Here is a 22,924-nt window from a genome sequence, read left to right as displayed (position 1 = left end):
CACTTTGCAACACATCAACCCATCACGATCTTAGACATCAGATTGAAGTGCCGGGCCATCCCACGCCAGAAGCAAAACTCCACTCCCGCCTCGCTAGGCACATGGCATTCACGAGCCGCTCAATTGACCCACAGGTCCTCTTGGGTAGCATCTTGCCTGTCTCAACACTCCTCGCACCATCTTTTCTGTTTTAGGATCTGTCTCTTGACGCATAGCATTTCCCCTCGTGTTTCTTTTCGTCCCATCCTCAGCCTCATCTCTCGGGCCGCCCGCCCACGCAGTTTCGCTATTTTCGTCCACATGCTAGGTGTCTAACACTGCACGACATACAACGTAGTGCCACTCATTTGCCCATCTTTTGCCCCACTCGCATCATGTCCTGGTAGGTTTATCGGTTTTCGCGCTCCAACCTGGCCGCCAAATGACTGACCGTACCTTGCCAACATGCCCGTAGCCTACCCTAGTCTTTGAGGTCGCCCCGTCATGCCGCTGCAAGCCGCCCTCGTCTCCCACTACGGGTGCAACACCGCGGCTTCTGCACCGACTTACATTCTGGTCAACGGCCGCCTCCTCCGCCAACTTCTATTGAAGACGGCGCCTCGTTGACATCGATAAGTGACTGCTCAGCCACGGGCGTTGCTGCACATTTCTCACCGACGACGCTTTCTGGACCCTCTCGTTCTCGCGCCTGCTCTATCCACCGCCACCCTACCACACTCACCTGCGTCGGAAGCTGCTACTTCTACTCTGTCTGCTTCCAATTCCTCTCCGTATTTTTCGTCTCGTCACTTATCACCTCATCCCCTCGCCCCGTATACACCACATGGCCTGCCCGCCTCGGACTCGGCCCAGGAGGAGAGAGTCAACCATCGCGGCATGCTCAGCACCTCCAAGACACGCCCCAGTGACGGTGATCCGATGACAAGACAACCTCCACCGTCTCTGCGCTCGTCGCCGAGCTTCCAGAAGCCGTCCTATGGCGCCGTGTCAGGTATCGGATCCGGCACCTCGACGCCTACGGCTGTAGCGACAGCTGCAGCGACGCCCACCGAACCGATCCATACTCAATCAGAGGCAGCCGAAGCTCCTTTACGCCGCATGTCGACCGGTGCCAGTGCTGCCTCGACACGGCATGCCACTCTACGGCGACAGCGGTCTCAAGCCACGTCGTTATTTGCACAGTACGATGCCGTGACGGGCGGTTCTACACGCGTTCCCCCGCCGGAGCTCGAGGTGGAAGCGATGCTTGCCGGCCTGGGCGGCACACGCTTCGATGCTGCTGGCGCGGCCGCAGCGGTAACGGCCGCGCCGAGCGAAGCCAGCTTTGACAGCGGCGGGCTAGACGACGACAACGACGACGACGATGATCACAACAACAACAACAACGATGGCCAGGATGGACTGTCTGGGGGCTATTATGATGGCGAGGCCGGCACAGTCTCTGATACAGGATATCCCATGCTCAGAGACACGGACGTTCACAACAACGGCTGCGGCTCGAGCTATGGCGAATCGGTGGATGGTAGCGTTGGCGACTCTGGAGAAGTTGGCAAGTCGTCGGCCCAGCGCGACCCGCTTGGTAGCAATGACGAAGACGACGACAATGCGACCTCGTCCAACCCACCGGATAACTCACCTTTCGCACAAGTGCGTGCTTCTGTGGCCCCCGTCGATAACACATTGCTTTCGATTAGCACACCACGTATGTGGTTCTTGTCGATACTCTTCTCCTTCCTTGGCTCGTCCACAAACCTCTTCTTCTCCCTACGCTACCCCAGTGTCGCCATTACACCCGTCATTGCACTTCTTCTTGTACACCCGCTCGGCCTCGCCTGGGATATGGTCTTCAAGCGTGCCGACGACCCGCCCGAGGACTTTGTTGACGGTGTACTTGTGCATAACTCGGGCCAACACGCACGCCAGATTTGCAGCCGGATGGTGCGAATCCGCCTTTGGCTGTCTCAGGGCAGCTGGAACGAAAAAGAGCACACCTGCGTTTATGTGAGCAGCAATGTATCGTTTGGATTCGCCTTTGCGACAGACGTAATCGTCGAGCAGACGCATTTCTATAAGCAAGATGTCAGCATCATTTATCAGCTGCTTCTCATTGTGTCGACCCAGATCTTGGGCTACACCTTTGCAGGCCTGTCGCGCCGCTTTCTCGTGCGACCTAGCGGCATGATTTGGCCGTCTACGCTCATGTCGGCCGCCATGTTTGCTACACTTCACAAGGAAGAAAACAAGCCTGCCAACGGCTGGCGCATCAGCCGCTGGCACTTCTTTTATGCCGTCTTCGTCGGCGCCTTTGCGTTCTATTTCATCCCCGGTCTCTTGATGCCTGCTCTCAGCTACTTCAACGTCATCACTTGGTTCGCGCCTAGGAACGTCGTTGTCTCCAACTTGTTCGGAGTTGTGTCTGGCCTTGGTTTGTTTCCAATGACTTTTGACTGGGCGCAGATTGCTTACATTGGCTCACCCCTCCTCACGCCATTCTGGGCCGCCATGAACGTCGTGGGTGGCCTCGTTATTGTCATGTGGATTATCGCGCCGATAGCCTACTACAGAAACTGGCTGTACTCGTCCTTTATGCCCATCCTCTCGGCCTCGGTCTTTGACAACAAGGGACAGGTCTACGATGTCAGCCGGATTCTAACCTCCGACTTTTTGTTCGACCGTGGAGCCTACAGCAACTACAGTCGTGTCTTTCTGCCCATCACGTATGTTCTGAGCTATGGCGTGCAGTTTGCAGGGCTTGCCTCGCTGCTGACGCACACCGCCTGCTGGCACGGCAAAGACATCTGGCGTCAGTGGTGTCAGTCGCTGGACGAGGCTAAACTGCAAACAGCAGCAAGCAAACGGACGACGAACCTCGGCGGGTTTGCAGACCGGGAGGGTGCGTATCAGCCCGTGCCTACGAGTACCGCCGACAACATGATTGAAGACGACGAAACGGATGTCGATAATCCCCGCTCGGCCAACCTTGCGTCCAATGCCGTCCCTCTGCAGTCGGCCACCAGCCGCAGCGTGAGTGACTCTACCATGGACGGCCTCATGAGCCACGAAGATGTCCACAACCGCCTTATGAAGCGATATCGTGATGCGCCTATGTGGTGGTACCTTGTGACATTCGTGTCCATGACAGCTGTCGGCATGTTCATTGTCGAGTACTATCCCGTTCACCTACCATGGTACGGCTTACTGCTCGCCCTTGGAATTTGCGCCATCCTGTTCATTCCCATTGGCATTGTCATGGCCGTCACAAACCAGCACGTCAGCATCTACCTGATCTGCCAGCTGGTGTGTGGCGCCATGTTCCCGGGACGCCCAGTCGCCAACATGGTCTTTGTCACCTACGGCTACATCTCGTCAGCGCAGGGCATCAAGTTTTGTGCCGACCTCAAGCTTGGCCACTACATGAAGATTCCGCCCCGCACTTTGTTCAAGGTCCAGATGGTCGCCACGCTGGTCTCGTCGGTATCCCAAATCGCTGTCCTCAATTGGATGTTTGGCAACATTCCGGGCCTGTGCACGTCAGAGGCGCTCAACGGCTTCATCTGCCCCATTGCCCGTGTCCATTTCAACGGGTCCATTCTCTGGGGCGTCGTGGGACCCGGGGAGTTCTTTGGGCCTAACGCCATCTACCGCCCGCTCGTGTGGTGTTTCCTCGTTGGCGCCATCGCACCCGTCCCCCTATGGCTTTACAGTCGCCACCGGCGCGACAGCCTCGTGCGCAAAATCAACCTGCCGATCCTGCTGGGCTCTCTCGGCTGGATCCCGCCGGCCACCGGCCTCAACTTTTCTGTTTGGGCGCTCGTCTGCTATCTGTTTAACTACCTGGTCAAGCGCCGTGCCACTGCCTGGTGGGCCAAGTATACGATGACGCTCAGTGCAGCGCTTGATGCAGCGCTTGCCTCGGGCATCGTCGTGGTCTTCTTCGCCTTCATCTACTCGGGCCTCGCGACCAACTTCCACTGGTGGGGCACCGAGGTGTACAAGCAGGGGTGCGACTGGCAGGCCTGTGCATATCAGACCGTCCCTGAGGGCGGACGGTTCGGACCTGACATTTGGTGATGATGCTTTCAGTATATATAAGCGGCGTTGGCGCAAATGGTCTATTCTTTTTATATCAGAAATATTTTTACGAATTTATTTTGGAAAAGTTTTGGATTTTACCCGTAACATTGAACACTAATGAAAATACAAAAGCAAGTGGGATATCAGTGGTCTGGCTATGCCGCTGTATGGCCATGTATGCCATGCCAGAAATATAGCAGACCCGAAGCATAGGGCAAGCAAAATGAGCACATTAAAAACCATGAGACAGAGCAGAGTTCATCACCACAATGCCGACTTAAAACAAGCTAGGCGAGGGTGTTGGCTGAGGAGAGAGCGAAACCCACGGAACCAAAACATGCTGGAAAAGCTGTCATCCCGTCGCGATGTGAGTATCTTAGGGTAGGAAACAAACTAGAACAAAGCAAAACAAAACAGCTAACATGGCAAAAACCCAGGTCACCCGTTCCTGTTATCGTTATTCTTCTTCCTCTTCTTCTTCCTGTTCTTCTTTTTGAGAGCTGCGGCGCGGTCTTTAGCATTTTGGCGGGCTCCTTCGAGACGTTCTTCTTGTGATGGTGCTGCTGTGGAAGAGGAAGCCAGAGCAGGACTGTCTGAGAGAGCCTCTGAACTACCTCCTGTGATATCCTTCGGTGCATCCTCTGACATATCATCTGGATCCTGCGGAGTATCGTCTGAGACCTCTTCTGGAACATCGTCGGAGGTACCCGCGGCAACATTCTGCTCCACTTTCTCGGTGGTAACCTCATCGGTATTCTCGGCGGCCTTTTCTTCAACCTCCACTTGGATCTCCTCTTCAACCTCCTCTTCAACGTCCACTTCGATCTTCTTTTCCGACTCCTCTTCCGCCTCCTCTTCAACGTCTTCTTGAATTCTGTCCTTAACGTCGTCCTCGACGGCATGCGCTTCAATACTCTTCTCGACCTCTCCGTCAACCTTACCGGTCATATCGTCAGCAGTCGCACTGGCCTCCTCAGCGAGCGGTATATCTTTGGTAAGCTCTTCTAGAGAGTGTTTCTTCATAGCGGGCTCGTCTGACGTTGACGTAGACACTCCAGAAGAGGATCCGATTTCCGAGTGATCAGTCTCAATCTGGTGTTTGGCGACTGTTTCGTTACTCGAAGCAGTCGGTGCAACATCGGAAGCCTCATCGTCCAAGACATCCAGACTCGAAATGTCCTGTCCCCACAAGTCGTTTGATTGTTTGCGAAGCAAGGCCCGTTCCTCGGATGAGCGTCTCTTTGACCTTGAAGACCCAGCTTGCCGACTGGGAGTTGCGATGTCAAAGCTCCACTCATCAAGCGACTGCTGGATCTGCTTGTGGCGTGCGACATTGTCTTTACGCGAGGGTGTTTTTGACGCTGATGCCTTGGCGGCTGAAGAATGCCTGGTGGTAGAAGAGGGACTGGCCACTGGTGACGGACTGGCCTTGACAATGCTCGAGACGCTGGCGGCCACTTCATCCAAGATCGTGCCGACGGGCAGACCGGTCTCGGCTGCTTTGTCGATTGCGTTCCGGAAAACATGATTCACTTTCGCATAGGTAAGCTGTTCGACGCGTTTCCTCTCGTCATATGCTTCGAGTCTACTCAAGCGAGACCCAAGATGTTCTGACGGCTCCGAAGAATCTTCGGGTTCTGCAGGATCTGCGGATTTTGAAGGTCCTGGAGATTCTGCTGCAGACATCTCTGCGTTGCCAGTTGCCACTTCCGCAGGGCCTCCCACCTTCCGTGGGGTCGTCACAAAGCCCTTCTCTTCATCGATTGGTACCTCGGCATCCGGGCACATGAAGCGATCTTGCAGCCATGCGATAGTATCGTTGTGTCCTTGGGCGACCCGTCCCGGCAACCGCAAAACGTACCGTACAGCGGAAAATTCAATAAGCTCGTCCGCGATATCATCGAACCAGCCCTTCTGGGTTTTTCTCGCATATGATGAGATCGACTTCGGGGTCGGCCGATCGTCCGCCGCTTGCAGGGATCGCATCCAGTTCTCAAGCATAAGGACATAGACGAAGAAATAGCGCTTGTTCTGCAACCACCGGTGCATTCGCATGAGAATCTGGGTCAGGTGCCAGCCGCAGACTCTGTCGAGATGCCCGCGGTCCTCGAGATGCGTGTAGACTGTGAAGAGCGCGTGAGACACGATGCCACGGCCTCCCTTGCTCAAATGCAAGCTCTCATACTGCCTTGTGAGCGCGTCCAAGGCCGCAAAGGCGACGACAATAAACACGAGAATGACAAGCTTGACGAGCCAGGTCGCTTTTGTGGAAAAGTGGTAACCGTGGCCGGTGTTGTGGTGGCCGTAGGTGTGCAGGCCGGCCGGGCCCGGTGGCCGGTGGACCAAGATGATCAGCTCGTCACGGTCAGGGCTGCGTGCCTCCGTTGCATCGTCGTCTCTGCTGCCATCGAGACCGCCCATGACACTCGTGGGAGGGGCCAGGTGCCGGTGGTTGGTCTCAAAGGCTTCGCGGCCACCAATGGCAGTGAGGTCGGGCACGTTTGAGGCGGCGCGGCGCAGGTAGACCTGGACGATACCGCCGTCTTCGAGCACAGTGGTCTCGATGAGGGGGTATGTCTTCTTTTTGCCGTGCCAGTCAAGGGCGACAGGGTCGCGCGGGCGGACAGGGTCCTCGAGAACGAGGCCGATTTTGTCAAAGTAGGCGCGCTGGAGGTGGTGAGCTTGGTAGCGGCGGCCAATTGCTCCGCTGAAAACGTCCTCCTTGTCGGCCTGGTGGATGTCGTCGCGACGCTGGAGCGGGTGGATGCTGAGGCTGTCGTAGTGCGTCAGGCTGTGGCCGTTGACGAGGACCCAGCCGTCGCCCAAGTGGAAGCGCTGCAGGAAGCAGTCGGCACCGCAGAGGTCGGCAACCTGGTTGGTGGCGCCGGCGTCGAACTTGTGCCAGGTGCGCTGGTTGTGCATGATGATGGGGCTGGTGCCGCCGTCGTACTGGCCAAGGCGAGCCAGGCGTCTGGCAAACTGGGAGTCGTCGGCACCCGACTGCCGTTTACCGCCATACATGGCTGCGTCCGCGGGGGCGTAGTAGCTGGGAATGAGACGCAGCACGACCTCGGGGATCTCCTCGTGGATGCAGCGGAAGAGCTGCTCATCCCAGCTGGGCTCTGGGTGCTCGCCGCGGGCAAAGGCGGCGCGGTTGGCCTTGTACACGGTATTGATGGTGTTGTCACCCAGCGAGGTGCGCATGCACGGCAGTTCCGCAGCGCGATGGGCCAGGTCGGCGGCCAGAAAGACGGCGCCGCCGCCATAGGACGAGGGCAGCAGGGTACCGACGTCCTTGTTGATGAAGCGGTTGTCCAGGCCGCCGGTGGACGTGGCGCGGCCAAAGGTGGCATACTCCCAGGCGTACTGGTCGTACAGCGTGGAGCCGTTGTGGAACGTCCAGTCGGACCAGGGGTCGCTGGGGAAGCCGAGGTACAGGTTCTGGTTGTAGAGCTCGGGCTGCGCGGACTCGGGTGACGTGGCGTGGGGCGTCTCGTGGGTGGCGACGAGGCCGCGGTGCTCGCGCAGTTTTGATACGAGGCGGCGCATGTCGGGCACGAACACGTCGTCGTCGATGAGCGCGTACACGGTGAGCTGCCACGCCGGGTAACGCTCGTCTGAATCGACAGCATCCGTCTGGTTCGCGTCCTCTACCTGGCTCTGGTTCTTGGGCTTATACGGCCGGCCGCCTCCAAAGTTGGCAAAGTCGTACAACTGGAGCAACTGTAGCGCATTGGAATACCGGATGGCGGCAGCGTCGGGCACGACGGGCAGCGGATGGACGTCCGAGGGGCCGCCGCCGACGCCCTCGTTCATGTGGCCCCAGTCCTCGACGAGGTCAAAGAAGATGCCCTGCTCCGCGAGTAGATTGGTCACGACCTGTGTCTCGTTGCCACGGGGGCGATGGAGCAGAAGCAACAAAAATGCGCCGTTCGAGTGGCCCTGGCCATCGGTGAGCCAGCGGCCCATGTCGTCAATCGCGGCAAAGTCGTTGTTGTGCAGCTTGGAGTAAGTTGTGCTGACAGCAAACGCGAGGCCCGAGGCGTCCAGCGTGCCAGGCAGCACCGTGGGAAGGTCCGGCGGCAGGTTCTTGTATCTCTTGAGCGGCTGGCCGTACGGAACTGTGCCGTGGATGGTGCTGTCGTAGGTGCCATTGCGGATACCAAATCGGTCCGGGTCGGGCCGCAGACCGCGGCCGCTGACGGGCAGACGGATGGCTCCTTTGGGCAGGATGGGCATCGGCGTGGCCAATGCCGGACGTTGGATCGCGGGCCGGTGCTTTCTTGCCTCTTCCTTGGTCTCGACATCCGCAGCCAAGGGAATCTCGAGGGACGGCGGCAGTGGTGGCATCGGTGGCGGCGGGATGTATGTGATGTTTGTCCCGTTGTTGTCGATGATGTACTTGCCGCCGTTGTAGGCAACGACCAGCTCCTCGACGAATTCAAAGACATTCTGATTGTCGGCCCACACAGTGTCGCTGTTCAATACGCCCTGCGAAACACTGAAGCCCGTGTTGTCACGGTGCAGGCGAACGCGCACGGGCCCATCGCCGTCAACGTGGACGACCATCGAGGTCGGCAGACTGATGGCGAAGCGGTTCGTTGCGGTCTTGTGGTCCCAATAAATCAGCCGTACATGGCCTGGCTCAGCGCCCTCGGTGTCGTAGTGGTACACCGGGGCCGCCTTTGGCTTTGCAGGACGGAAAGAAACGGACGTCGGCGAGGCCGGATTGGATGCGACGGGGGCAGAGGACTCTGATGGCGCTGTGTGAGTTGGCGCCTTGTCGACCGGTGCGTTGTTCTTTGCCGGAGAATCCGGTGCACCTGCGACCGATTTGTCCTCGAGGCCGCGCTTTCTTGAGACAGGACGGGATCCCGGGTTGTCGTCTCCGTCGGCCGGCTTCTTGGCACTTGCCGGCTCATGTTCCTTTTGCAGCTGGACGTTATTCATGTTCTTCATGTTCTCCAGAAGCATGTCAAGTTCTGAGGTGAGCATCTCCGTGTTCTTTTGCATCCTCTCTTCGTTCTCCTGCATCTTGGCCATGTTGTCCAGAATCTTCTGCAAAAAGGAGTCGTGGTGGTCATTGGACGTCGTGTCCGCCAACGGCGCCTGCTGCAGGACGTGCTGCTGGGCCGCCTGCGGGACACCGTCGACGGCGGGGATGTCTGCCGGGATGTCGGGAACCTTCGGGGTAGAAGGTGCATGGAGAACAGCGGCGGCAGCCGGGTGGATGCCCGGAGTGGCACTCCCAGTGACTGCTGCGACGGGTTTGTTACCGCCAGCCTCCGCAGAGATGACGCCGTCGTCGTTGCACACGGTCCCTTTGGGAGGCACCTGGCACTCCTTCACGTACCCGAGCATGCCGTGGTCGGCGTCGCGCGGGTTGTCGTACGCAAAGACGACGACCTCGTTGTCCTCGAGCGTCTCCGCGTCCTGGTGGCCCGGTCCGAGCTTGAGGTGCCGGAACATGCGCGCAATCTTGAGCACCTGGCGCTCCACGACGGCCTGGCGCTGCGCATTGGCCTCGACCCGCCACTGGTACGCTGCCTGTTCGGCGTACTTGAGCGTCTTTTGCAGCTCCACGTCGTGCAGGTGCGTCTTGGGCATGTGCTCGTACTGGCCCCGGTTGTACGCCTCGCCGTAGTCGTTGCGCCACTGCAGCATCTCGTTCGCCACATGCGCGCGCAGGGCCGTGCGGCCGGGCACCCGGATGCGCTGGAAGCCCGAGTAGTAGTCGTCGAGGCCCTGGTCAATGGTGGCGAGCGAGGGCGTGCCCATGTCGACGGCGAAGTCGGCGCTGGGGTAGTTGGGCGGGTTGTTGAGCGTGTCCCGGTCAAAGACGTGCTCGACGTTGTTGACCTTGACGTCGACTTCGCTGCTAAGGTTCAACTTGTCGGACAGGAAGTTCAAGTAGTCTGCAAGGTCATGCTCGTTGAAGGATCTGGGCGGCCTCGTCTTGTCTCTGGACGCGGCTGCATCCTCGACCGTGGCACTGGCGGCCGCCTCGGCAGAGGTGGGTGACGTTGTCGAGCTGGTGGTCTCTGTCGGGCTGCTTGTCACTGGCATGCCGGTAGCCGTTCCAGTTGTCTCGCTAGACATTGCTGGTACATCGGACGGGGACGGATCAAAGAAGCCAGACGGAAAACGGTCCTCGAACGCCGTATCGGCATATTTCACCTCATTTGTCTCGTTGGCCAGGTGGATGCTGTAGATGGGAAGCCGAATGCGCTTCAGAACGCACGTAGGCTTGCATCTGCCGTTGGATGTAAGTGAGGGTGTCTCGGATAGACTGTTGTCTTGAGCCTTGGTCGGAGCTTTGGTGCTGGTTGAAGTCGTCAACTGAGCCTTGAGAGGAACCGTAACCGGAGCCTCGGTATCCGTGCTGGGAACCAAGTCCGGCCCCGTCGTGGTAAGTTTTGCGTGCGACGGCCAGTCCCAGGGTGCGGCATTGGTGATCTTGGTGCTGGTGGAATCCATCGCATGAGGCACATTCGGGGCTGGTCGCCGGGTCTGACTCCAGATGCTGGAGACGAACATGATGATCGCAACAACAAAGAGGAAGGGCCTGAACGAGATGCACTGCCGTGGCAGCAGCGCCCGCAGGCGAAACTTGGACAAGAGAGCAAGGATGGCCAGAGCCACGAGCATGAGGCTGCTCTTCACGCGGTGCAGCAAAGTGCCGCCCGGGAAGCGCATGTGATCCGGTGGAGGCACCAGGTAGGCAAGTGCAACACTACCCTGCGGCTCAAAGTCGGGGTCGAGGTCGAAGTCGTCCGTCCGATAACCGATGGCCGAGGACACGGTGGCTCTGGAAATGCGATAGCGTGCTCTTCGTAACCGACTCGCGTATGACGTCGCGCAGCTGTGGGGATAGTTGTACGACATGAGGCCTTCCTTGACAAAGCAGACCAACTTGTTGGTAGTCCAGCACGTTGGGTGGAAGACATAAGCGAGCACGGGTCGTGTACGGTTGTACACGCGTCCAAGCTTCACGAGAAGGAAGTTGTCGACGATCTCTGCCTTCTCGAACAGGACGCACAAGACGGACAAGATGGCCTCGACCAGCTTTACGGAAGCCGTTTCTACCAGGATCGACGATTGCAGCATCGTGGCGGTAGCGAGTGTCTATGTGGGTGTGCTGTGTAGTCGATGTTCTCCTATATTTGAGCTTCTGGCTGTATCAGACACCCGTCTGCCCTGATTTTTCCTTGAACACAAATGTGCATACCCTTGGTGTCTGCCGTCAAATTAATTCATGTGATTAGAAAGGAATACAATGCAGACGAAGAATGCAAATTACCAAGGAGGGAAATTATTCAAAACCGAGCGTAAACAGTCAAAATCAAAGGTGAAAGGAGTGTTCGAAACGATTGTACGTCCGAGTGCTCGACGGAGCACTCGAAAGAACGCCAGGGAAACGAAAGAGGTGGATTCGGTGAGGTGCTTGTCGAGCCGTCGAATTTGAGTGTATTCCACAACGGTGGAGAGAAAGTAAGCGTTGGGATGCGACTACAAAATGCAGTATTTAGTTTCTGGATGCGTTGAAGTAGTCATTCGAGGCTATACGATGCGAAAGGGAGCCATGAGCGCCGCAGGAGCGTGACAACTGCACCAAACTGGGCTGACAGTGGAGGGCGACGAGAAAAAAAAAGGGGGAGCAAAAACGCGAGCTCTAGGAAAACATCAACAACCCCAGAACCCCAGTTATGCAGAGCAAAATGTTTCGGCCTAAGAAACTTGAGCTTCTCTGATCACCCAAATTCCGCTCTGTCTATGGCACAAAATTATTTCCACCGTGCAATCGAAGGCGGTCGATTGTCAATGACAATCCCCATGCTGTGCTTACAGGGACAACAATGTACAGCCGTCCACCTCGGCGTTCAAATGAAATAACTAGTGTAGATTCACAAATGTGGACTTTCTACAAAGGTACAACAATATCTATGTGCCTTCAACGACCATTTCTCGACGAGCACCGGTTGCATTCAAAACAGAATACTCGACGATCATCATCTGCTCGTTTTTTATTTTTATTTATTTTTTATAATAAAACGAACTCGTACTCTCCTGGCTGTGTCGTGGAAATGGAAAGCAGACTGTCTGTGCAGGCCACCTATATACTCGTCTTTATTTCGTTCCAAAGTACACGCACATTTTTGCACATTGCGGGATCGTGCTGTGTGGTAGAGGATGATGTTGGGACATGGCCACTTACACATGATGTAATGTAGCCAGCCTCGTTGGGTCCACTTTAATCAGTGTCTGACTCCAGACCAAATGCCCTGAAGCGGCTAGCGGGCATTGGCCTCGCGCTAACGCTTGAGTCTCCACGATTGGCTACCCTGCAACCTGCAAAATAAAATGCTAAGAAAAAAAAGCCGTCGCCAACGTCTTCTGCATCTAAATGCGTCGCCAGTCCGAACGCCCTCACCTCCTACACAGTGCTCAACCACTCTCGCCCAAGCTCGACATAGACAAGACCTCATCCTCGCCACGTTCTTTGATGTGCTGCCCTGCCCTCCATCGCATCTCTTTTTCTTGTTCTTTGGCGCCAGCGTCGAGGAGACTGTCACAGCGGAATCTGCCACTGAATAGTTCGTATGCTCGCCGACCGACTGGTGCGGCCGTCCCCGTGTACTGGTTCTCGACTAGCACACCTGCTTTCTGTCACCGCCCCGCCAAACAGCGGCCCCAGGCGCGTCACCTGCACAGCCGCCTGAGCGACGCCTACTCAGACACTGCTATGACTGCTGAGGCACGGGACGAGTCCTTTGCGAGAGGCGAGGGGACTGGCCTGGACAGCGGTGCTGAAAATGTGGTCGTTGTCGATGGTACACGATACAAGACCGCCAAAGAGGGCCTGGCTCGCATCTACGTGCCATTGAGCGGAGGTGATCGGAAGGAGCGTCAAAATGGTGGTGGCGGACCGTCAGTAGACGACCACCCCCAGCAAGTCTTTTACAACCCCATCCAGCAGTTCAACCGTGATCTTAGTGTGCTGGCCATCAAGGCGTATGGCACGGCCACGATCGAGAAGCGCGCAGAGGCGGCTGCGAAGAAGCGCAAGGAGGCTTTGAACAAGAAGCGGAAGCGGCGTGAAGAGCGTAGCCAACAACATGCTGCTCCGACAGAGGCCGAGGCCGAGGCCGAGCCACAGTCAGAGGCGGCCGACGAAAGGGTGGTTGGCGTTGATGGCGAAAGACTGGCCAAGGTAGAAAAGAGCGCAGAAGGACAGGACGCAGCGCAGGCCGTGACAGAACTGGCGTCGCGGGGGGCAAACGACCAAAACGACACAAACGGGACAAACGCCGAGACGACACAACCTGTTCCACACTCGCAGTCGACACCCCAGACCAGCCCACAACCGCCCAAGATTCGCATTCTCGACGCTTTGTCAGCAACCGGCCTGCGTGCCCTTCGCTATGCTCACGAGCTGCCCTTCAATGTGTCGGTCACGGCCAACGACCTGCTGGCCGCCGCTACCGAGTCCATTCGCCGCAATGTATCGATGAACGGGCTCACAGAAAAGATCGAGGTCACACATTCTGATGCACTGGCCCACATGTACACCGTCATATCCAAAGACTTGATGTCTGCGGCCGAAGCGACTTCCACAAAGAATGCTGCTGCCGCCGGCTCGCGCTTTCGGCCCTCGGCCAAGTACGACGTCATCGACCTTGACCCCTACGGCACGGGTGCCAACTTCTTTGATGCGGCCGTCCAGTCCGTCCGCAGCGACGGCGGTCTGCTCTGCGTGACGTGTACCGATGCCGGCGTCTGGGCGTCCCAGGGCTACCCCGAAAAGTGCTATGCCCTGTATGGCGGCGTGCCTATGAAGGGCGCTGCGTCGCACGAGGCCGGCCTGCGCATTGTGCTGCACGCGCTGGCGACGTCGGCCGCCCGCTATGGCCTGACCATCACGCCGCTGCTGTCGCTGTCGATCGACTTTTACTGCCGTGTGTTTGTCACCGTGACGCGCTCGCCCGCCAGTGTCAAGTTCCTGGCCGGCAAGACCATGACCGTCTACAACTGCGACCAGGGCTGCGGCGCCTGGGCCACCCAGCCGCTGCTGCGCACGCACAGCCATCCCAACAAGAAGGGCTCGGGGATCTTTTTCAAGTACACCTTCGCCGCAGGCCCCACGGCGTCGCCGCGCTGCGAGCACTGCGATACCAAGATGCACCTCTCTGGGCCCATGTACGCAGGCCCCATTCACCAGGCCGAGTTTGTGCAGCGCATCCTCGATGACCTTCCACAGGTGTCCACCGACGTCTATGGCACCACGGACCGCATCCGTGGCATGCTGCACACAGCTCTTGAGGAGATCATGGAGCCGGAGACAAAGCCAACGCCCTCCCATGCCAGCACAGTCGAGCCTCCTGTTCCTCTGACCGGGGATGACGCCCTGGCTGCCGTCGACCCAGCTCCCTTCTTCTTCTTGCCCACCAACCTCGCCAAGGCCGTGCACTGCTCCACGCCCGGCGAGGACCCCATCCGCGGCGCGCTGCTGCGTCTGGGCTACCGGGTCACCCGCAGCCACTGCAAGCCCGGCAGCCTCAAGACCGACGCCTCCTGGTCTGTGCTTTGGGACATTATGCGAGCCTTTGTCCGCCAAAAGGCCCCGGTCAAGCGCGAGAACATTCGCCCAAACACGGCTGCGCATCGTCTGCTGCGGTTGCACGAGGGTGACGAGGGCGCCGATGGCGCCGAGGGCGCTGATCGCAAGGAGGCGGAAGGGGAGGGCAAAGCAGCAAAGGAGGACCTCACCACAAACGCTGCAGGCAAGCCCGAGGCTATTGTCTTTGACGAGGACTTGGGGCGCCAGTTGAGCCGCAGCGGCGAGAAGCTGGTGCGGTACCAGGTGAACCCGCGCGAGAACTGGGGACCTATGAACCGTGCCAAGGGCAAATAGGCGGCGAGCATGCAATGTACGAATAGTATATTACATTCCAATAGAAATGCGTAACAGAAATAAATCATTGCCTGGAAATGTCAGAAAATAGCTTTGCTGGGCGACGATTCCATCACAGCACGTTGAAAGCGAGAGTCAGGGGAAGTAACGACCGGGTTTCCACAGCACAGCCTTGTTTGCCCCTACCACTGAAAAACGAAGGTGCCTTAAATCCAGGCAGCGCGACCGAAAATGCGTTCACGTCGAAAAACACTCAAAATCTCACTGCTTACACGGGATTTAGCTTTGAAATCATTGACCCACGCTCTCTGTTCGCAGTGTGAACACGCCTTTCGGGCGTACTGCCAATCGGCGCGATTATGGATTGGAGGCTCTTACCTGATAAGGCGTATTATCAAGACTTTGACTCGCACCTTCCTAAACGACACAGCAGCTAAAATATACCCTCAAATAGGTAACCGCGACTGTGACAACAAAGGCAGGAGCATCATCAGGACCGAAACATTTCGTGCCTCTATTTGAGGTTTCTATCCTCCTCGTTGTTCTGTCGACTTTTTCGATGCTGTTGCATGTCCTTATCCAATCCCTCCAGCGTCCTCTTATTCCCGTCTTACACCATTTTGGAAATCACACAATCGCGATTTTGCACATGCCGAGAACTACCGCGTAATTACAGGCACACGCTCTTTGTTGAAGCTCGCCATCGATTCTCGTGACTCAATCTCGACAAATTCATAAACAAGGCATTATTTCGACCGACAAAGCTGCTCAAGAGACATCTTTACCTCTTCCCAGCATTCCCGATACATTAGTCGCGTGCCAGGGTACAACAGACCACTATGACGACGGTTAACAGCACGGCTACCACCGGCCCAGCGGCACCCGCGGCTGCAGTGGCCTACAAGGACGGCGTGCTGACTGTCTCGGAGCACCGCATCCGCGAGGATGAGATTCTGTTCATCGTACGCCACCAACAGAATGCAAACCAACCCCAAGAGTACCATGTGTGCTGGCTGCGCGAGCCAGCAGCCCCCGCTGCGGGCACAGTGTCTACTTCATCGAGCGACGAAGCTCAACAACCGCCACCACCTCGTCCTTTTGCTTTCCACACGACTGTGCTCGATGAATCAGCCGCACACAAGCTACCAGCCGACGTGCTGAGGCGGCACCTTCTGGCCGACATTGCCCCCATTTTCAGAGAGGACACTACGGTCCCGTCTACCTCTCCCTCTTCTTCTTCCTCATCCGCGTCCGCTTCCTCGTCCCTACACGTGATCGTCTCGACGCTGTCCGGGCTAGGCCAGGCGCAGGCGTTCTACGATGAAGTCTTGAAGCCGCTGCTGGGCGTGTTCGGCCTCACGGCCGTCTCCGGCAGCGGTAGCGAAAATGTCCCAGAGGGCCAGAAATCATACAATTTGCTCGTAACGAGTAGCTCACGCTCCATCGCGGAGTTTGCTCAGACGCTCCAAAAGTCGCCTGCGAGCGGCACAGATGCACCACCTACGATTGTCCTCCTGAGTGGAGATGGCGGCGTTGTGGACTTGTTAAACGGTGTGGCCATGGAGAGCGACGACATCGATCCTCGGCAGCTCCCGGCTATTGCCCTGCTGCCGCTTGGCACCGGAAATGCGCTGTTCCACTCCCTGCATCGGCCGGACTACCTTGCTGCTGCTGCTTCCGCCGCTGCCACGGGGCCGTCGTCGTTTGTCCTTGGTCTGCGTTCTCTCGTCAAAGGCCGTGCCGCAACTCTTCCCAATTTTGAAGCCCGTTTCTCTCCCGGCTCGCACACCGTCAGCTACTCGCTGCAGGAGGAGGCAGGCCAAGAGGCCGCGCTCAAGGAGCAGGCCGAGAACGTCGAGCTATTGCGCGGCGCTATCGTCGCCAGCTACGGCTTCCATGCCCAACTTGTCTGGGAGAGCGATACGCCCGAGTACCGCAAGCACGGCGACAAGCGCTTCGGCATGGCCGCACAAGAGCTGCTCAAGACGTCGCATGCCTACGATGCGGATGTCACTCTCACTGAGATTGATAAGGACGCATCGCGCAGTCTCAGCCATCGCTTCAACTACATCCTGGCGACCATGGTCTCCAACCTGGAAAAAACATTTACCATCTCGCCTGCGAGCGAGCCACTGGACGGCCAGCTCCGACTGGTGCACTTTGGCGACGTCGGTGGTGCCAAGACCATGGACATTATGATGGCGGCCTACAACAATGGCGCTCACATCGGCATGAGCTGGACAAAAGAAGCCGAGGGCAAGGATGCCAATGGCGAGGTAAAGGCGCAGACTGTGGAGAGCGTTGGATATGACGCCATCGACGAGCTGCAGGTCGACGTGCTCGAGCAAGACGCACGCTGGCGGAAAGTGTAAGTTCGCAGTTGTGCTTTAATCTCGAAATCTGTTTCTACGTATGTACTAATTCTCCTAGATGCATCGACGGAACAATCGTGGAGATCCCACAAGGCGGGTGGATGAAGGTGCGCAAGGCCTCGAAGCCTGTGCTTCAGGTCATTGTGAATACGCAATGATTTGTTTTTATAGCATTTGAAGCCACGAAGCCACGAAACCACATCGCTGCTCAGCACCTATTACAGCAAACACAACAGAAACATGACACAGACATGAGTTGAATAGAAGAATGCACATTAGATTTTTGGATCGTTGTGGCCGTTTATCTGGCACCGAATGCATTACAAGCCATTGGCCATTATTATAACCGTCGCCCTTCACCTGACTGCTAACCATCTCAAGATATCAGCAGCTTCTTGACCCTTTTCTCCAACACATCTTCAAACTGCTGCACACCGCCGTCGAGCAGCGTCAACTTGCCCATCCGCAAGCGATAGACGAGCTTTCTTCCACCAGGCCCATCCTCCCCTGCTGTATCGTCGTGGCCACTACCGTCGTCGTCAGATCCCGAGCCTGCCACAATGTCAACTTCGCCTTCTATAGCACCCCGCATAAACCAACGGTCGTGCGACACGAGCACCACCGCGCCCGGCCACGTCCGCAGAGCTTGCCGCAGCGCTGTACTCGTCTCATAATCCAGGTGAGTCGTGACCTCATCTAGCACCAAGCACTGCGGACGCTGCCACAGCAATCGTGCCAGTGCACATCGCACAAGCTGTCCGCCCGACAGCCGCCGCAGCGGTGTGTCTGATGCTAGACGACCCGGCAGACCCAGCTCACCAAGAAGAGCACGGAGGTCGCCTTCGGATAGCTGCCCGGCGGCATCACGCATGAGAAGGCTGAGAGCCGTCATTGGGGCTTCGTCTTGGTTGTCGATGTCGAGTGCGCGGATAGCGTCGACGGCATCTTGTGCGTAGTACGCGAGACGAAGTCTTGGGTGCATCGTCACGGTTCCCTTGGTTGGCTTGAGGCGGGACTGGCCACCAGCACCGGCACTGATACTGTCTTCGCCCACAAGCAAGCGGATGAGCGTCGACTTTCCCGCTCCGTTAAGCCCTACAATGCCGATGCGGTCGCCCATGTGTACGTTGAGGTTGACCGTGTCCAGCGTCCACGGTGGCGGTTCCTGATTTCGTTTCACAACACCGTACCGGAAGCAGACATTGTCTAAACTTAGCAGCGCACCGGGGAACCGGAGGTCGGGTGGCTCGGGTAGCACAATGTGCATCGCCCGCGCCTCAGTCGGCACGTCAATTTCGTTCCGCCGCGTGAGGTGAAACCCAGCCATGTCGCGGTTCAGCTTGAAGCGATGACCCTTGGCATTGGTCTCGAGCCCCCAACGATCGTCGAGTTTTTTCTGGCGCATCTTGGCCTGCCGGATGCGAGTGTCATCATTGTTCTTCTTGCCCTCGCGCATGTTTCGCTGGATCGTCTCCTGCAAATGCGCTCGCTGTCGGTCCTGGGCATCCTTGATCTTGTGCAGATGAAGCCGAGACTCAGCCTGTGCCGCCTCGTATGAAGGCAGGTCGCCTGTGTAGTACGAAAGTGCCTTCTCTTGGAGCAAGATGAGATGATCTGCGGCAGAACTGACAAAATCTCGGTCGTGCGATACGAGAACGAGGGTCGGTGGTGGCCGTGCCGGCTCACCGCCTGTCGTCGTGCCATCCAAGCCTCCTTCACCACTGCCTGCCAGCAAGAACTTTTGCAGCCATACAATGCCCAGCATGTCCAGAAAATTGGTTGGCTCGTCCAGCAGCAGGATATCCGCGTCCGACAGCAGCGCCGCTGCCAGTGCCGTGCGCATCCGCCAGCCGCCCGACAGGTCGCTGACGGCCTTGGATGCTGCCATGGTATCGCTGAAACCCAGGCCGGTCAAGATGCTCTTGGCACGAGCCTCGATGTGCGCCAGCCGTGCCGGCTCAGCCTGGATCTGCAGATCCGCAAGCAGGTCCGCCGCTTCCTGAGTTTCGGCTTGCAATGTATCGGCAGCAATGTCGGCGTCAACCTGCTGCCAGGCCTCCGTGGCGTCAGCAACGGTCTTCTCAAGCGCTGTCAGAGCTTTCCGGGCCTGCATGCCGCGAGCGCCGCTGCGCAGGCGGGCGTTCTTGTCGAGGACAAAAAGGCGCTTCTGCAAGCGGTCATGCCGCAGCTTGCGCAGAGCACGGAGGGCCGCGTATCTATCTTTGCTGTCGTCCTCCGCTGCACAGGTATCAACGCCGTTTGATAAAACTTGACGCGTTAGTCTCACGAGTTTCTTTTTTTTTTTCTTCGTTTTCTACTGGCAGTAGCACAACATACGCTGTATCTCTTTCTCGAGTTCGTCTTTCGCTGTGGCTCGCTCGATAACCTCTTCTAGGACTGTGCGGCGATTGTCCTTGGCATCGGCCCCATCTCCGCTGTCGTTGGTCTGCTGCAGGATGGAAATGCGGGCCTCCTCCGGGATACCGGGGATCAACTTCTCAGCAATGGCGCGAAGAAGAGCTACGACGTTAGCGATGAGAACCGTCTCCGCTTCCAACTTTATTGCAAAATCCGGTTCTACTCACTAGACTTGCCAGTGCCGTTGCGGCCGATGAGAGCATATCGTTCGCCGGCCTTGAGTCGCAGCGTTGCATCGGACAAAATCTCAATGCTGTTACCGCGAGCCGCCTTGCCTTTGGCTTTTGTCGTGCCGGCTGGCGGACCGGCCGAGACAGCGATACTGAGGCCTTCGACATCGAGCTGCAGGTAGGTCAATATTTCTCCTGCCACTTTGTTCGTGGCTGCAAATAAGAGCTTACCTCACGATAATTTGGGCTCTCAATCTGGAAGCGGGTCTGTTTGCATGAGACCTGGATGGCCGACACCGAATCTGAGTTCATGGACGTCATGGCTATGCTCGATATTGCGAACGACGACAAGGAAACGGTATCAAGAAGAACGAATCTGAGCACCGTGAGGCCTATGGTCTCTTCTTGTATATTGTCGGGTGGGCCGTCTCAACAACTTAATAAAGAAGGGCAAAGATAGACCTCCAGTCGACTTTTATCGATGCTTTAAGTACAACTGAATCGACCAAACCGATTAACACCACCCCTGACTAGAATGACCATCAACAAAAGGATCCTTCATTTGGTGATCCTCTGAAATCCGCATTACAAGAAAACGCAATGCCGACGTGGTCACATCCCAGTCGCCGCCAAGTAATAGGCCGGATGCCGACAGGGGTTTGTTGCAGGCGCAGCTCGTCATTCAGACCATTTTTTCTTTTGTTCTAGTGGCCTCCAGTCTTGGTTTTCGCATTCAGGATGCATCGTTGGGAACGCTAGTGAACAAAGCTCGTAGAGCTCGCGGTTTCAAGAAAGAAACTGCGCTGTCACAGCACAGAGGACAATACAGAATAACGAAATCCCAATTACTGTAGCGGGGTAGCAGTAACGTTTACGGGCCATGCCGCTCGGCGTGGCCACCAGACTGCAAGGTAGGTTGGAAGGAAGAGTGCATTAAAAATGCGGCCTGGCCGTTCTGAGTCACCGGGTCTGCCGCTTGAGTCAAGCGCTATATAAATGCGTGTCGGGCACATTTGCAACGCCTCAACGAGCGACCAACAAAGAGTGTGAGATCGAGGCTGAGCGCTCCTGTTGAGATTGAGGAGTGATGGACGAATGGAGAAGGTGAAAAGGCCTTTCCTTGCAATTAAGCAAAATGATACAGGTACAGTAGGCGAAATATTTTGTTTGGTGTTTCGAGCATCCCGTTTTGGCTTTATTTTCTTCGCATAGTTTTGCATTCATCCGCTGCGACAAAGCTGACCTCGACCGGTAGTTGGAATGCGGATGGTCCACGACGATGGCGACACTGGCTGTCGCAACACCTGGGCAATTTCAGGCAAAGTTGTGCGGCGAAGAATGCAGAAGTAGTGTCGCGACAGTCGCACAGTTATGTTGTTTTTTCGAGTGAATAAGAGCAAAGACAGCAATCGACTCGATCAACTACTGTTCGTCGAGGAGATGCCACCGGACTGAGACATGGCCATGTTGGCCACCATTGCAGCGCTGCTGGCTGTTCTAGCCTTGGGCATGCAAATCTTCGCCTTCTTGATTCGCAATGACGAACAGATTCGATCGCGGGCCCATTCTTCGGAAAGCCGGCAGCGTTGGTCTAGGGCTATTTTACGGTAAGATTGTCGACCTCCCATATGGTCTGGCAGATCGTCCTGCCGATTCTGCCAAACTTCGCGGAGGTCTAACACGATGGTCACTGAGAACAGCAGTCAGACGAAATACGCCGATGGCAACTCGGAAGACGAAGAGAACGCCACGGTCTCGGCGTGCTTGACAGAGCGAACGTCACGAGCATGGCAGCAACCTCCCGACCAACCATGGTACGAGCTCCGAACCTCACCCGGCAAGGGCATCGGGGCATTCGCGACACGGCGGATCCCAAAGTACACGCGCGTGTTAGTCGAAGCACCCCAGTTCGTCGTCGTGCCTCCAGGGCCAACGCGCTCATTTTCAACGGCGTCACCCTCGTTTGCGCGGACGTCCAACGGCGGAGACATTGTGTCCCAGATCCAAACCAGCTTCGAGAGGTTGTCACCTGCCAACCAAGCAATCTTCGAGGCTTGCCATGAGCATCGCTTTCCCGGCGAGCCGGACAGCGGCCGTGCGTTTTATATTTTCCGCAGCAACGCGTTCAGCATCGTGCCTGTCGATGTGCGAGACACTGGTCGCTGGGGCACGCACTGGGGCATGTTCCCTCGCATGGCGCGGCTCAACCACTCCTGCAGGCCCAATGTGGCCAATCTGTGGGTGCCGGCGTATTACCGCGACGACGGCAATGGCGACGGCGACGGAGACACAGCTCGAGGACACCATGTCGTCTGGGCCACTCGGGACGTCGCACCGGGCGAAGAGCTGCTGATCAGCTACGTCAACCTACTGCAAGACACGGAGGCGCGGCAGCGCAGCCTCATCCAGTTTGGTTTTCGTTGCGACTGCTGTGTCTGCAGCATGGCGCAGGACGGCAACACGAGCCCAGATGATCAGCGCGTGAAGTTTGGTCACCTGCTGCGACGGATCCAGGACGTTTTCTGCGACAATGGAGAGATTAAGGGGGGCGATATTGAAGACATGGCCATGCTGTTCTGTCTACTGAAAAGCGACGATGGCGGCCTCGCTGGCTACTTGCCCCGGGCATACCGCGTGGTTGCAGCACTGGGCCATCTCGCTATGGAAATCAGCATCACCAGCACGGACATTTGGCGGATACAGTCGTGGGAAGCGGAAGAACAAGAGCTTATTCATAGTATACTGTCGACAGATGGTGGTTGACGACCGGGAGCAACTATGCTCACCGCATTTTCTCTGCTTGGTATCCTGCACAAGGTACACTTGCGCAATCCACATCTCGCATTTCACAATACCAGCAATACCAGCTGCAATGACTGATAGTTCACGGGCACTCATCACTGTTGGTGCTGTGTATGGCAACGGAAGTGGGAGAACAGGCAAAAACCTCTGTCATGCCACAACCAATAGGTCTATGG

At 57.0% G+C, this 22,924-nt stretch overlaps 6 protein-coding genes across 6 annotated transcripts; 4 read left to right on the top strand and 2 right to left on the bottom strand.

Annotated features, from left to right (window-relative positions):
• Window positions 1-876: 876 nt before the first annotated feature.
• Window positions 877-4,071, top strand: SPSK_00401 (oligopeptide transporter 4; the record flags this gene model as incomplete). The annotated part of the gene is made up of 1 exon (XM_016727370.1): window positions 877-4,071. One exon carries the CDS (start codon window positions 877-879, stop codon window positions 4,069-4,071), a length of 3,195 nt encoding a protein of 1,064 aa, XP_016582788.1.
• A 441-nt stretch (window positions 4,072-4,512) lies between these two features.
• On the bottom strand, window positions 4,513-11,181 carry SPSK_00368 (uncharacterized protein; the record flags this gene model as incomplete). Its single annotated transcript, XM_016727337.1, has 1 exon — window positions 4,513-11,181. One exon carries the CDS (start codon window positions 11,179-11,181, stop codon window positions 4,513-4,515), a length of 6,669 nt encoding a protein of 2,222 aa, XP_016582787.1.
• Window positions 11,182-12,478: 1,297 nt separating this feature from the next.
• SPSK_00432 (tRNA (guanine-N2-)-methyltransferase) lies at window positions 12,479-14,986 on the top strand (the record flags this gene model as incomplete). Its single annotated transcript, XM_016727401.1, has 1 exon — window positions 12,479-14,986. One exon carries the CDS (start codon window positions 12,479-12,481, stop codon window positions 14,984-14,986), a length of 2,508 nt encoding a protein of 835 aa, XP_016582786.1.
• An 839-nt stretch (window positions 14,987-15,825) lies between these two features.
• On the top strand, window positions 15,826-17,516 carry SPSK_00493 (cortical actin cytoskeleton protein vip1; the record flags this gene model as incomplete). Its single annotated transcript, XM_016727461.1, has 2 exons — window positions 15,826-17,354; window positions 17,417-17,516. The coding sequence occupies 2 exons, from the start codon at window positions 15,826-15,828 to the stop codon at window positions 17,514-17,516; spliced, it is 1,629 nt and encodes a 542-aa protein (XP_016582785.1).
• A 218-nt stretch (window positions 17,517-17,734) lies between these two features.
• On the bottom strand, window positions 17,735-20,267 carry SPSK_00431 (ABC transporter; the record flags this gene model as incomplete). Its single annotated transcript, XM_016727400.1, has 4 exons — window positions 17,735-19,626; window positions 19,696-19,878; window positions 19,944-20,118; window positions 20,178-20,267. 4 exons carry the CDS (start codon window positions 20,265-20,267, stop codon window positions 17,735-17,737), a joined length of 2,340 nt encoding a protein of 779 aa, XP_016582784.1.
• Window positions 20,268-21,404: 1,137 nt separating this feature from the next.
• On the top strand, window positions 21,405-22,709 carry SPSK_00538 (uncharacterized protein; the record flags this gene model as incomplete). Its single annotated transcript, XM_016727504.1, has 2 exons — window positions 21,405-21,553; window positions 21,587-22,709. The coding sequence occupies 2 exons, from the start codon at window positions 21,405-21,407 to the stop codon at window positions 22,707-22,709; spliced, it is 1,272 nt and encodes a 423-aa protein (XP_016582783.1).
• Window positions 22,710-22,924: the final 215 nt, after the last annotated feature.

The sequence above is a fragment of the Sporothrix schenckii genome (assembly GCF_000961545.1).
Source record: "Sporothrix schenckii 1099-18 chromosome Unknown Cont49, whole genome shotgun sequence".
In the NCBI taxonomy this organism is placed as follows: Eukaryota; Fungi; Ascomycota; class Sordariomycetes; order Ophiostomatales; family Ophiostomataceae; genus Sporothrix; species Sporothrix schenckii.
This window is presented reverse-complemented; position numbering and strand designations above follow the sequence as displayed.